Genomic DNA, 13,702 nt, shown 5'->3' with positions numbered 1-13,702 from the left:
AACACACACAGGATTCTTAACCTCAAAAATATAGAATTTAGTAATCAAAATTAATATTTGCAACTTCAAATAAACACAATAAGAGTACAAAATAATTACTTCAATTAGGGTCTCTTCAAAACACCTGTAAATAAATCAAATTACTTGTGAAAACAATAGTCCTGCAGCTCACACACACACTCACACACTCAAGCTGCAACTCAATATCAGTCCTTTAAAATAAAATAAAACAAACGGTGCAGGCCTGTGTCGACGCTGGGGTGCGGTGTGGTCAGAAACTTTATGACCCTTTCGCTTGCAAAGCAAGCAGAACAAAACAATAAAATAATAAGCACGTGCAATTTGAGTACTCACAACCTCGAGCAGTCAGTCAGTCAGCAACCTGGTTAATGTTAGTCGCTGGTAACCTTTAGGGAATCATTCGTGAGGGCGACGAGGGCGTCCGGCAACGGCTTCGGTCTCCGACACAAAATCCAAGCAAGATGGCGACTCCTGGATACTTCTATGCTCCGTCACGTAGCAAGGGGGAAAAAAAAGTCCAAGGATAGTCTCCTGGTCCTACACGTTAGCGAGCATATAAAATATCTTAGTCTTGCTTTATAATCGCTCTCATTTAAACTACTAACAGCATCGGCACACATTAACAACTTAGCAACTTTGACAGCTACTATATTATACATGTGCGACACGGCTAGCAAGCTAATATGCTATCCGCGATTAGCATCTCCATTTTAACATACTGCATCTGACAGAAACAGTTCAATACAACTTTCAAAGGAATATTTACCTTCGGATGTTTCAAAGTCCTTAACACAGAATGGCAAACTCTGCATTCACCACGATGAAAGGCACTTATACTCCGATACGATCAGCGGTCAACACACACGTTTGATGTACGTCTGTGGCATCTCTGTACCTCTCGCGCACCTGCCCTCTACTAGGTCAACCTCACATCCCGCCCCCACAATCCCTTGATTGGTTACATAGGTCACAAACAACCAATACAAATAAACACAAGTCAAGACTGACATTCTGATGCTCAGTGAGGATAGGTTGTACACAACACAAAATGCGTGAAAGTGCAGTGAAACTAATTAAAGTGACATACTACTTTATTAACAAACAAAATGATTTGGTCCACTATTGTTTTAACACAACTCACTTATGAACTTTATAAAAACTGTACATGAACTATTAGTTATTTGAACATTTTAAAACTATTTACTCATGCCCATAATCATTATGGACTGGGCTACACCGCTATGACAAGTGCACAGATCTGCTGTGAAATGGGTCCATTGATCATCACTTCACCTTAATGTCATCACTGTGGCTCAGCTGTGTCATGAGAGAGTGCACAACCCCCTCTCACACAGGAGAAGGCTTGTCTTGTTTTTCAGAGCCATTTCAGGAGAAATATCTGTGTGTGTGTGTGTGTGTGTGTGTGTGTGTGTGTGTGTGTGTGTGTGTGTGTGTGTGTGTGTGTGTGTGTGTGTGTGTGTGTGTGTGTGTGTGTGTGTGTGTGTGTGTGTGTGCATGGAAAAGACTTTAATTGATCTTAATTGAGGCTCTGCCTGTTTTTTTTTTTTCCTGCTACTTCAGCATAACTATTAACAACTGAGTATTTGTTGTGTCTCGAGCGTTGTTAATGATTGTTGATTAGAGTGGTTGCTACTTAAGCCGGGTGAACACTGTGCGATTTTTGGATAGTCCCAGTTGAAAGATAACCAGCATGAAAGAATCGTGCTGAAATCTTTGGTCATGCCTCTAAAACAGGGGTCCTACATCACAAGTTGGCATTTGTAGCCATCTAAAAACTAAAGAAAGTGTGGGTAAAAGTGATGGCAGTGTCCTCAATGTAGGATGATCATCTCACAATATGGCTGTGGTAACAGCAGCTTGTTTGTGTGATGTTTCCTGCAGATGTTCATCAACCACATGAAAGGGGACGTAGCATGAAAACAAATGGAGAAGAATCAACTGTGTATCTTGGCTGTAGTTCAGAAGCTGCTCTCACTGTACAGTCTGCGTGTATTAAAGTTCTCTGTAGTATTTCACATTATCTTACCTGTTCTGTTCCTTCCTCAGATGACTACCCAGCAACCCTCAATGACCACCACAGCCCCTCCTCTATCCCCATTTGTCCCAGCCCTCGAATCCTTACTGGTTGCCCCATTCCCACTGTGCCTCCAGCCGGCCAATCAGTGCCCCACATTCAGACTCCGCTGTCCGACCCCAGCCAACCGCAGCCTCCGCTGAAGGTGGCAAAGGAGTGTCCGCAGAGTGCCAAGCAGCCCAGCGGGTCAAGGTCTGGTGCGCGCGGCACCGGCAGCATCAGCTCGGCTGTCTGCCCTCTCAACAGGAACAAGAAACAGAAGCTCAGCTCTGCCAGCGTCGGAGGGCAAACGGTTGCCAAGCAGCTGAAGAATGGCCGCCAAAAATCCACCAACGGCTGGAGGCCATTTGGCCTGCCCTTTGAGAAGGAGGTTTTCTCTGTGGTATGTAGCGAAAGTCATTTTGGTGCTTTTTGACACAGCCACAATGGCACCACTTTTAATTAAAGCTGGTGTAATATTACTTAAGGGTCCTAAGAGAGTATGGGGTGGATTTATAGCACCTGCTTCACTGCTGGATCAGGGCTAATTCACTGTTTTTAAAATTTTATCCAGCAACCTGACAGCCAAGGCACAGAAGTCATTCAATACAAATCACATCCTGCAGCTTTTTATTCCACAGCCTCTCAAAGCTTATCAGTTTCTAACTGCTTGAGGAGTCAGTATTTCCTGCTGCTGTGTTCCCAGGGAGAGGACACTCTGGTGCTGAGGAAGTGCTTTGAGGGAGTCCACCGGGACGGGGAGTTGATTAGAGTCAGAGACACTGTTCTGCTGAAGTCTGGACCTAGAAAAAAGTCTCTGCCTTACGTGGCCAAGGTCTCAGCTCTGTGGGAAGATCCAGAGTCAGGTATTCTGCTCCCTGTCCGCAGTGTTTACTTAGACCACAAGTAAAGACATATTTATGTGGTAATAACTGGTTTGAGAAGTGAAGTGAAAGACGTGTTGTTTTTTTTCTTTCCTTCAGGAGAGCTGATGATGAGTTTGTTTTGGTACTACCGTCCAGAACACACACAGGGGGGATGCATCCCCAGCCTACATTGTGAGGTGAGAAGGCTGACATATGTCTCTGAAATCCTTTTTACCACGGCTTTCCAATAATTGTCAGGGGTAATTATAGACCAGGAAACCTAAAATATAGCTTGTTTCAACTGCAGCATATTCAACACCTGTAATCATGGCAATTAGTGTAGCGCAGGTCGAGTCAGTTCAAGTAAGCATAATAGAAAACATCTCTGGTTCAGGCAGGTGGCGTTAAATAACTTTTAGAAACACAGTGCAGTAGGCCAGGCTCTGAGTATCAGTCCAGCTTCCTCTCCTTTCTCTCTCCCTCTCTCAGGCCCAAGTCCTCCTGTGGTCTAGCTGAATTACCAAACTATAAAGTAGCCTGTCGTGGAAGAACGAGAGGATCAAAGAGACACTGTGCTACCTTTAGTGCTCATATAATATCCCTTAAACACTGCTGTGATCCTTCAGTGCTGCTGAAATTGCACCAGAGACCAATCCACCGCCTCTATAATAAAATATTTTAGGAGAAACTTGACTTCAGTTACACTTTTTAATGTAGCTCTTTGGTGAAACACACCGCACTCAGCTGCTACAGTTATATATATTTATTTCGAGGTCATGTAACTTTAAAAGGCCTCACTTTGTAGCACACTGCGAGGAAGGTCGGAAATCCCTGCCTGCTGCATGTAATTTCAAAGTGTTTTTACTCGCCTGTTTGATGCAATTCTAGTAGCTGGATCAAATGTAATTGTAAAATTAGTGTTGTCACGGTTATGGTTACGGCATAGTTCAAGCTGGATTCGGGTGTTTGATTAACACATTTTTGTGGGTTTCCGCAGTGGGATTGGCGCTCATAACAAGCCGGTTGGGTGCTGCAATTTAAAAAAAAAAAAAACAAGCCTCACCCATGCGCCACTAATGGCTATAATGTGTGCCTCATACCAGCTTTTAAAACTGGAAGAGATTTTAGATAATGTAAATGTAATTTAATGACTGTATTTATAGTATTAAATGTGTTTTCTATTGCCAACACATGTAAAAACAGTTCTCTTTTCACCTAAACTTGTTGATGCAGTTTAAGTCCTGCTGTTGTAAATATTCAGAAATCCACCAGCTGTATATCAATCCAGAGCTAAAAAATAGTCCCCAAAAAGTATACAGTCAATGGTTTATCCACCATCTGCTTAAAAAGTACAGTGAATAGTGCTTTAGGAGAAAATTAAGTAGTGTGTTTGTAGCAGGAATTTCCCACTCAAATACTAATGCAAGGGGTTCGCCTGCTTTTGTGAGCAACTCAGGGTTTAATGATTTGCCCAAGGACATTTCAGATTATGGAGAGGGTGGGGATTGAACCACTAGCAGTGGATAACCCACTCTAGTCATGATTTAGTGCAGTTAACAGATTTAGCCTCCATACATTTAACGGTGACAGATGTAATAACAAGGTCATCTCTGTACATTACAACAAGCAAAGGCACACAGAATTTATAATAAGAGCGCTGACAAACATACAAACTTTCACAGGCTTTGTAATCATATCTATCTGGGCAGCTAGGTCCACAAACTATGTTCCACTCTTGGTAAAAATGTGGCCACAGTAATGCGATTATTGGCTCATTACGAGTGCGAACATTTACTGAAGCTACACAGAGGAACAGTACAGATACTCACCTTTTACTGAACGCACACAGGGATTAACTTCACACCAGAAACATTACCAACGGAACACAGCTCTCACTCCGATTGCAAGGAGCAGGGCTCCCTAATTGGCTGGTTCATGGAGGCATCGAACAGGCTGATCTGGGGTCAGCCCTTTGCTACGCTGAGTTTGTACAATTCTCACAAGCTCAAAAGTCAGTATTTGATATGACTACTTTTATTCTTCAACACAGCCTGAGCTCGCTTAGGAAAGCTTTCTTGTCATTTCTTTAAGTAGTCTTCAGGAACAGTTCTCCAGGCTTCTTGCAGGACATTCAAAGCTCTTCTTTGGATGTTGGCTGCCGTTTGTTCCATTCTCTGTTCTCCACTGCGTTACAGACGAATGTAGACGCTCACTATTGAACCTCTCTTCTGACCTCCTCCGTACATATTGACGACAGTTTGAGCTAAAAACGTCAAATTTGGGCTGATTTTCAGTCCAGTTCTTGTGCAATTTGGCACACCTCAACTTTCCACTGAGATCATTTCTGATGAGGCTTCAGCTGAAGAGCCAGATGCATCTCTCAGGTCCTGTGTCAGGTCGTTGCTAGATATTTTTTTTCCCTGTCTGTTAAGGACATGACTTTCAGATACTGTTTATCTGCTGTAAATAGTTTTTTAGGCCTGCCACTTCTCATTTTATCCTCCTCTTGTCCGTGACACACTGCACAGGATGCTAAGAAGTTTTTAGCTAATAGCTCTTTGGGAATCACCTTGGTGGTGCAAAAATACTATTTTATACATGCAAACTGTGTTATCTTAGGCGTTTTTTTTATAGATTCAACTAAAGAAATTTGAACATTATGAGTTTTTGTAAGAGGCTACTAGTAACAAAGTACCTAAAGATACAATTTAAAATTGTGTCTTTGCTAACTTTCTATTGTATGTAGCTACAACGCTGATTCATCCCTTGAGATAGAGGTCTTTGGTTATGCTTGAGTGATTCACAGGACAGTGTTAAGTAGCTTAACAAAATAAAACATTCCCCTGAAAATGGCCGGGTACGAGGACTAGACTGAAAATGAATGAAAGAGCAGCCAGTGTCCAAGCCTGGAGAACTGTTGTTCAAGACCAAAAGTAGGCTCCTTGGAAACAAAATAAAAAGAAATGAGGGTTACCTCAACACCTTTGCACAGCACTGTACACAGGCAGACACACATTGCAGAATAAGCTTCTATTGTGCTTCCGGAGGTCAGTAGTCTGCCAGAGAAACAAGTTCAATTCACTGTGTAGAAACATTAAACCGCATGAAGTCTGTTGTTTCTCAGCTTGTGCTGAAAGACAACAAACACATCAGAGCAGCAGTGTGAGAACAGCACCAGGGCTTTGTCAGCGAGGAAGACGTAAAACATCTTTCTCTGCAAATCGGTCTTTATATGCAGAAGTGAGGGTGAAACAGAAGGGTTTGTTTAGTGTTGCAGAGAGATTTAGTCTTTTAGGTCCCACCGCTTCTCCGACATATAAGAGGATATCATGATTTTTTTTTTTTTCTTTTTTGTCTGGACCTAACCTGAATGTCTTTCTGCAGAATGAGATCTTTGCATCTCGTCACCAGGATGTGAACAGTGTGGCCTGTATTGAAGACAAATGCTATGTCCTAACATTGGCGCAGTATTGTCGGTAAGAAGCAAAGCGTTTTTACTTGTTGTGGTAGCTTCAAAAGTTTTACTTTTTGAGAAAAATGAAAATATGCATAATCTGTAACATAAAGATGGGCAGGTTTTTCTCAATTTCACACAGCTTTAAGCCATTAAGAAACATCTATAGTTTTTCTGAGTGTTTTTCAGGTGTTTGACGTTCGTGTGCCATGCTGTATTTGTGCCCTGTCCAGATTTTGTGCCTTGGTAAAACGCCGTAGAGAAGGCGTAAGCGACAGTGCCGCCTCCCTTGTGGTGCCCCCTGTTGTTGGCAACGCCATGCCCACCCACCACTGTGTGCCCAATGACATTGACCCAGAGTTGGTGTTTTTCTGTCGACACGTCTACGACTTCCGCTATGGGCGCCTCCTCAAGAACCTGCAGTAGTGTCTGACGAGGCATGACGTAACATTACCCTGGTTTCATCTGCCACCAATTCTAATTAGCCACCTGCTGCCTCTGTGAGAGAGGAACTGGAGTTTAGGACGAAGAGTAGAGAGTGTATTTTCTTTTTAATCTCTCATTCATGCTTACATGTCACACATTTATTAAGTAAAGTAATGATCTGACATAATGTAGAAGAGTTACTATGGCAGTGTAAATGGTCTTTTATCATACATGGCTCTCTGGTGTTGTAGCAGCTGTGTGAAGAACCTGGAACGTACTCTGCTGTAGAAAATGCTACTGTAGCTCTTAGAAATGTGAAACTTGATAGATTGCTGAGAATTTGATGTTTCATGTGAATAATGCTACTATCTGCCTGACAGACAACAGATAAAGTATCTTGATATGCCATCGATAATAAAAATATGTGGCATATTGTTCTACACCAGATGGTGTGGCAGAAGGCTTAATCACATTTTTTTTTTTTGTCAGTTTATTGCTGATGCTTTCAGCTGCACAGTGTCCATTTGATAGTAAAAACAGAGCTTTCTACTGATGCTACATATGGAAGTTTTACTGTAGAGGCCTAGAGCATGCAGCTGGATTCAGGCTGTTCTAAAAGGTAGTTGTAGTTTGGAAAATGTGCTTGCTCTCATTTAAAGTGAATGATAAGAAGGAATTAGTCTCATGTCTGTATAATCAGTATGAAATTATCACCAGCAGCTGGTTAATATAGCTTAGCATAAAGACTGGAAAACAGCCCATTTCCAGGCTCAGCCAGTCTAACTTTGACTCTGGGAGCAATGGCCAGTTATTCCAGGTATAAATAGCAGCTGGTTGGGGCAAGACTTTCTGATCTGTCCGTTATTGCATACGTCTGCAGATTATTTTTAAAGAAGCTAAGTCTTACAGTTGCATTTCAGGAAATTGAATCCCTTTTTTTTCCCCTCTCTACAAAGACTACTTCCATGCATGCAGCCAAAGCCTGTTCAAATATGATTGGTTGATAGATCTTGGGCAACAAGCAGACTACAAATATCTGCATTCATATCTGTTTACAGAGATTGTGCTAAGCTAAGCTTAATTAGCTGCTGGCTGTAGCTCTGCTTAAAAAATATACAGACAGTGTTCTCATCTAAATCTCAGTTAGCAAGCATTTAAGCAAGTTTCCCAGATATCAAACATTTCCATTTTTCATCTAATTGTGCCTGATTTTGGAGGTCTTTGCAGTACAGCCCAAAGATAGCTGTGAAAAACATTTTTGATCAAATGGTTTGATGAGATCTAATTTAGCTTCATTAACAGTGATCAAGTGCATCCAGAGCAAGCAATTAAATATTTTTTTGGCTGCATCCCTTGAGTTTTTGCAGATTTTACATCATATCTGTAACCGAAATTCCCACTAGTGATGATTTTCACACTGTAGGACAGATCTTCTCTTTAAAAAAAAAAAAAAAGCACGGTTTAGTTCGCTTGCTTTCAGAGCGTGAGGACGAGCCAAGCATTAAAGGGGATTTTTGTTATGCCAATGCCGAGGAATATTTTACTTTTTCAAAGCTGTTTGCCAGAGGTGTGATTCGACTCCGGTCTCAGCGTACTGTATATTTGCATTTAAATATCTGGATGGGTGTCTGTTTATGGCAGATGGCATCAGTTAGTCATGTATATTCTTGTTTCTCCACTGATGAACTGGTGAATAATGTAGTCAGTGTAGCATTTAGATCTGTGATGATGATGATTCGTTCCTATGTTTGAGAAAAGATATGTATTTATTTCTGTACTGAGAAAATCTATAATTTATTTTCAAAAGATAATTTTAAAGAATAGAGTTTTAGTAGAGTGGCTTTCATTCCTGATTAGAAAGGAGGCCGAAGACGTCTCACCTTAGCTACACTGTCTAAGTCTTTGCAGCAGTATTTCTGTGTTTGAGTTCGCTTGCTCAATACAAGCTCCTGAAATTTCGCCTTGAGACGTTGAAGTAAGCAGTAAGCAGATTTGAGGGAACATATGGAGTATTTGGAAGGATCTCAGATGTGGTTTGAAGGACATGTGCTAACATGTGACCAGAGATGCTAAACCTGCAGGACCAAAATGTACCCTGGCCTTCTCCAGCTTCCTGTCATCCTCTTTCTCATTTCCCCTGAGATGATGAAACTCTGCCTCTTCACCTTTAAATGCCGAATGCTACACTGATTTAAACTTACCATTAGCCTGTGCCCTTGATCTTTGCTGCCTTATAGAACATTCCCAGCCTTTCATTTAGTAACGTGTATTGATCTCAGGCTGGGGTTATGAAGCTTGTAAGTGCGCCGACCTTGATTCCTAGATGCTTGACATGTATTTCAGTGTTTCTCGTGATCTTATGTGATCTGAAAGGCAAAACTTCATTTTAATCAACACCTTTATTGAGAGTTATGTTTTATATCAAAACACCTAACAAGTTAAAACTAGATGAGTGGGGGTTTTTTTCTGATTCTTTTTTGGGGGGGAAACTGTTTTACAAAGCGTTATATGACAATACTGACAATGTTTTTATATCAGAACTCTAAATATTAATCAGGAGCTAGTTAGCCTAGCTACCTATAATATTTAGAAATGGGGGGACAATAGAAAACAAGATACACCTGCATCATCTGTGAGCTTGCTAAGTAACATTGCATATGTCTTTTGTTTAGTCTGTATTAATCAGAGTGTTATAGAAAATTTCCTGTTGGCAGATTTTTTTGTTTTTGTTTTTTATGCTATGCTAAGCTAGGCTAATCAGCGGGTTCTAGAGTAATTTTTTGCATCCAGACTTTTGACCTGGACGCTTGAACCATGGAAGCTTGTTTATATCACTGAAAAAAACATTCACCATCTATAAGTCAAAATTTGGGGGTATTATCTATAAATTTTGAGAAAATAACCTAAAATTGTAACTTATGGATAGCAAAAAAATAAAATTTTAAAAATCAATGGCGGACACAGGCTTCCATACCATTCTCATGTAAGTCTGCACAAGAAAGCTTTGTTCACAAAATCTAAAATCAGCAGGGGCCAAGCAGCAAAGCAAAATTTGCCACTGATCATTCAAGTTTCATATCTCAGTCATTAATGGACTGAAGTTGGTGGTCTATTTGTATGTCACATGTGAAACATATGCCTGATTTTAAGATTTAGAGTCTTTATGAAAAGCATATCTTAAAATTATCTATCAGTGCAATGCTTGGTATGTGGATTTGGGACCCCATTTGGAGGAAGCAGAAAAAGTTTGTGGCCTTTCATCACTAGAGGCTCTCTAATAAATACATTTTTCCTTCTTTCTGTGGTCTGTCCCAAGGCCAACCACCATACTGGAATTTATTTCCCAGTCACAAATTCTTTGCAGTCCTATCCAAAATTGGCACAGTCAATCTTCAGACCAAAAAAAAAAAAAAAAAAAGGTACTGATGGATTTTAAACTTCTCAAACTGCTTTTCTGTTGCAGCTGAATAAAATACAGCCATTCTTTATAAACAGATAAAAAGAAATTCTGACCGACATACTCAGCATGATAACAGAAATTTCTTGAGCTGCTCTACATGAAGGAGGTGTTATGCCTGACCTACAAGCACAGTAATATTTGATAGTCAAAATTTGTGTGTGTGTGTGTGTGTGGGGGGGGGTCACTTTAAAATCCCCCACATCTTGCCTACTTATCCTGGACTCTTTGTACTGACTGAGGTGCACATTTTGTGTTTTAGTTGAGAAATAGAGTTTCATTAAATGTTATTAATGGATTGACTTTTAAACACGTCTCCTCAAATTCATAGATTCACGTTTGATAATTCGATTCATCTGAATTTCAAAGACTGTCCCGTGCTATTTTAATCTGACCCTCTAATAACCTGATGACCCAAATGCTATCAGTCTTTATCAGAAAGGTAAGAAAATCTTTACACTGACAGAATATTGCTTGACGGTGTATGAAGTATGGCCAACTTGAATTTGGTTCTAGAGCTTAAAGTCAGAATTAGAAAACCACACCGTGTACATTTTATGGCCTTAAGAGTCACTCAACAAACTAATTGTTTTAATCAAGATGTGTGATGCTTATGTCTTAATTGGTCCTCTGTGCCTGTTCCCATTAACCCGAATACATGTATTCCAAGACTTTTCCATTAAGAAAAGTACAAATAGTTACTGTAGGTTTTCTTTTTTTTGCATACCTTTCAAATGCCTTTCATTTTTGTCAGATGACAAGGGTCTTGATCTCAAACCACCACAAAGAAATGCTTTCACCAAAAAGACTAAAAGAGGGGAGGGGATCGAACCATAAATTTAACTTCATTCCCAGGTGTACAAAAACCTGAATTTTGGTTCCTATGTGAATTTATGTTTGTTTCTTTGCATGGCTTTTTTTTTTTTTTTTTTTAAATATCTTGGAAATATTAATCACAGCACAGATTATTTGTAAGGTTTCAAATGGATCTCTGTAATATAAGAAAAATATTTAATTGTAATAAATAATATATGAGTTTGAAAATGATTGTAAGAGTTTTTTTTTTGCTTGCATGTGATGTTGTATAACTGTAGTAATGGTTGGTGCCCACATGGTGGCTCACTCAGACAATTTATTTTAATATCAGATTTTTTTTTTAATTAAAAAGTCATCACAATAGTTACTAAAATGTTTCAGAGATACATATTAATGTGTAACATGTATATGTGGAAAAAGCCAAACACAATCCTGCATAATCACAGCTGAATCAACTCAAACTATTCTCACGTCTCATCTTTTTCAGTCTCTTTGTTTCTTTCCTTTGGTTTCTATTGCATATTCCATTTAAGTTAAAACAAGAAGTAACACAAAATATTTTTTCCCCATACATAAATTAAAATCACTGTTTTGCCTCAACCCTTTCTGCTTTTTCTTTCATTCATTCATTCACCTTTTTCCAACTGAACTGGATGCGTGGCTGTTTATCTGTTGCTCTGCATGGATCACAGCGGAAAAAAAGAGAGAGGCAGCATCTTGAAAGCCAGCATGAGGAGATATCAGTGATCTAACTTCGATAATTAGGCTCGTGATGAATATGCATGATGCCTCTGGCGCTGCTAAATTTGGTTCTGAGGCTTTAAATGGCATAAGCAGGTAAATCATTTGCATCTGTATCAGCAAGTGTGTGTGAGTCAGAAAGCTTATCTGCCTCAAATCACACACTGGGCTCTTTAGTGTGATTATGTGTCTGTGTGAATGACCTTTATATAGACGACAGTCTGTATATGATGTAAATTCTCTGGTTGTGCACTGAATGTGTGTTGCTGCTGTCTACTGAATGTCTGAACTACCAGTATAGGATTTATGGTTCCCACACAAGGGTTATACTGGCCCCCAAAGGGATACCTTCCATTAGGACTACCCCTGGGTATGTTTAAACAGACAAGCTTTTGTCTTGTGTTTATACACTGCTAGCTTAAGGCACTAGATAAGCCATTTGTAAGAGAAATCAATGGATTTGAGATAGGTAATTATTAGGAATAAATCATTTTAGTTTCAATTACACAGAATCTCAATGGTTTGCTAAAAACAATGGATAAACACTTAGAGGGTGAAAGTATCTACAAGTACTAAAATTACTGGTTAACAAAACACTGGAAATAATTTGTTAGACAAATGGGAAGCACCTGAAAAGCAAGGGCTAAAGATATCTAAAAACAGATACATGACCTGATAGAATGTTAGAAAAGGCACAAATTAAATGGGAAAGGGAAAATAAGAAGCATCTGAAATCATTAGCCAAACATAAAGGGCAAATAGTTTAAAGAGTCAAGCTCGTGTTTGCAGCAATTAATTTATAAAAGCCAAAACACTTGATTCAAGGGCGTGTTAAAGCAGTTTAATCATAATGGATAGAGTACTGTGCAAAAGTCTTGTGTCACCTCTAATTTCTTTATATTTTGCTAAGAAAAGGGGAAATGGGTGCAGAGATTTATTGATCCATGTATAAACATACATAAAGTAAAATAAATAAAAATCAACAAAATCCACCAACAGCTATGTCCTCTACCTCCCCATCTGAACTTCCCCACCTTTGTCAGCTGCTCTCCGGCTTTCAACTACCATCTCCCTCTGAAATCACTGACCTCATCTGGAAATCTAAGCCCTCCACATGTCTTCTTGATCCTCTTCCTACAGCTCTGGTTAAATCCTGCCTCTTTGCTCTCCTCCCCTTCATATCTGCCATCATTCATTCCTCACTTACCACTGGAATTGTACCCACTCTCTTCAGAACTGCAGGTGTCACCCCATTTCTGAAAAAGCCAGGTTCTGATCCAAACAACTACAATAATCTTCGCCCCATCTCTAAACTACCCTTTATTTCCAAGATACTTGAAAAAACTGTTGCTATTCAACTTCACACCCCTTTAACTCAAAACAGCCTTTATGAACAATTCCAGTCTGGTTTCCACCCCCGCCATAGGACAGAAACTGCTTTATTGAAAATCACGAATGACCTTCTCATGGCAGCTGATTCTGGATTTCTCTCTCTCCTCATCCTCCTTGATCTGAGTGCGGCCTTTGACACTATCTCCCACACCATCCTTCTCTACAGATTATCTTCTATTGGCAGCACCCACACCCCTCTTGACTGGTTCCATTCTTATCGCACTCAGTTCATCCAGCTTAAGTCTTTCAAATCCCACCCCTCTCCTGTAACCTCAGGTGTGCCTCAAGGCTCTGTCCTGGGGCTAGGCAGTCAAGTTTGTCTTTATGGTCCTTACTTTGTGCACTGGTGAGCAGGCATGTTGGAACAGAAGGGGCCGTCCCCAAACTGTTCCCACAAAGTTGGGAGCAAAAAACTGTGCAAAATGTCTCGGTATGCTGAATCATTAAGAGTTCCT

The 13,702-nt window shown here is 40.1% G+C and overlaps 1 protein-coding gene across 2 annotated transcripts in view; it reads left to right on the top strand.

The window, feature by feature from the left end:
* bahd1 (bromo adjacent homology domain containing 1) overlaps positions 1–10,259 on the top strand; it is a 34,222-nt gene extending 23,963 nt beyond the window's left edge. For both annotated transcript variants that reach the window (XM_030718648.1, XM_030718647.1), the window contains 5 exons: positions 2,089–2,498; positions 2,802–2,961; positions 3,079–3,158; positions 6,346–6,437; positions 6,649–10,259. In XM_030718648.1, coding sequence (XP_030574508.1) covers positions 2,089–2,498; positions 2,802–2,961; positions 3,079–3,158; positions 6,346–6,437; positions 6,649–6,841 — 935 coding nt within the window. In that variant the 3' untranslated portion in view covers positions 6,842–10,259. The remainder of the gene's footprint in view (positions 1–2,088; positions 2,499–2,801; positions 2,962–3,078; positions 3,159–6,345; positions 6,438–6,648) is intronic.
* Positions 10,260–13,702: the final 3,443 nt, after the last annotated feature.

The sequence above is a fragment of the Archocentrus centrarchus genome, chromosome 22 (assembly GCF_007364275.1).
Source record: "Archocentrus centrarchus isolate MPI-CPG fArcCen1 chromosome 22, fArcCen1, whole genome shotgun sequence".
Taxonomy (NCBI): domain Eukaryota; kingdom Metazoa; phylum Chordata; class Actinopteri; order Cichliformes; family Cichlidae; genus Archocentrus; species Archocentrus centrarchus.
This window is presented reverse-complemented; position numbering and strand designations above follow the sequence as displayed.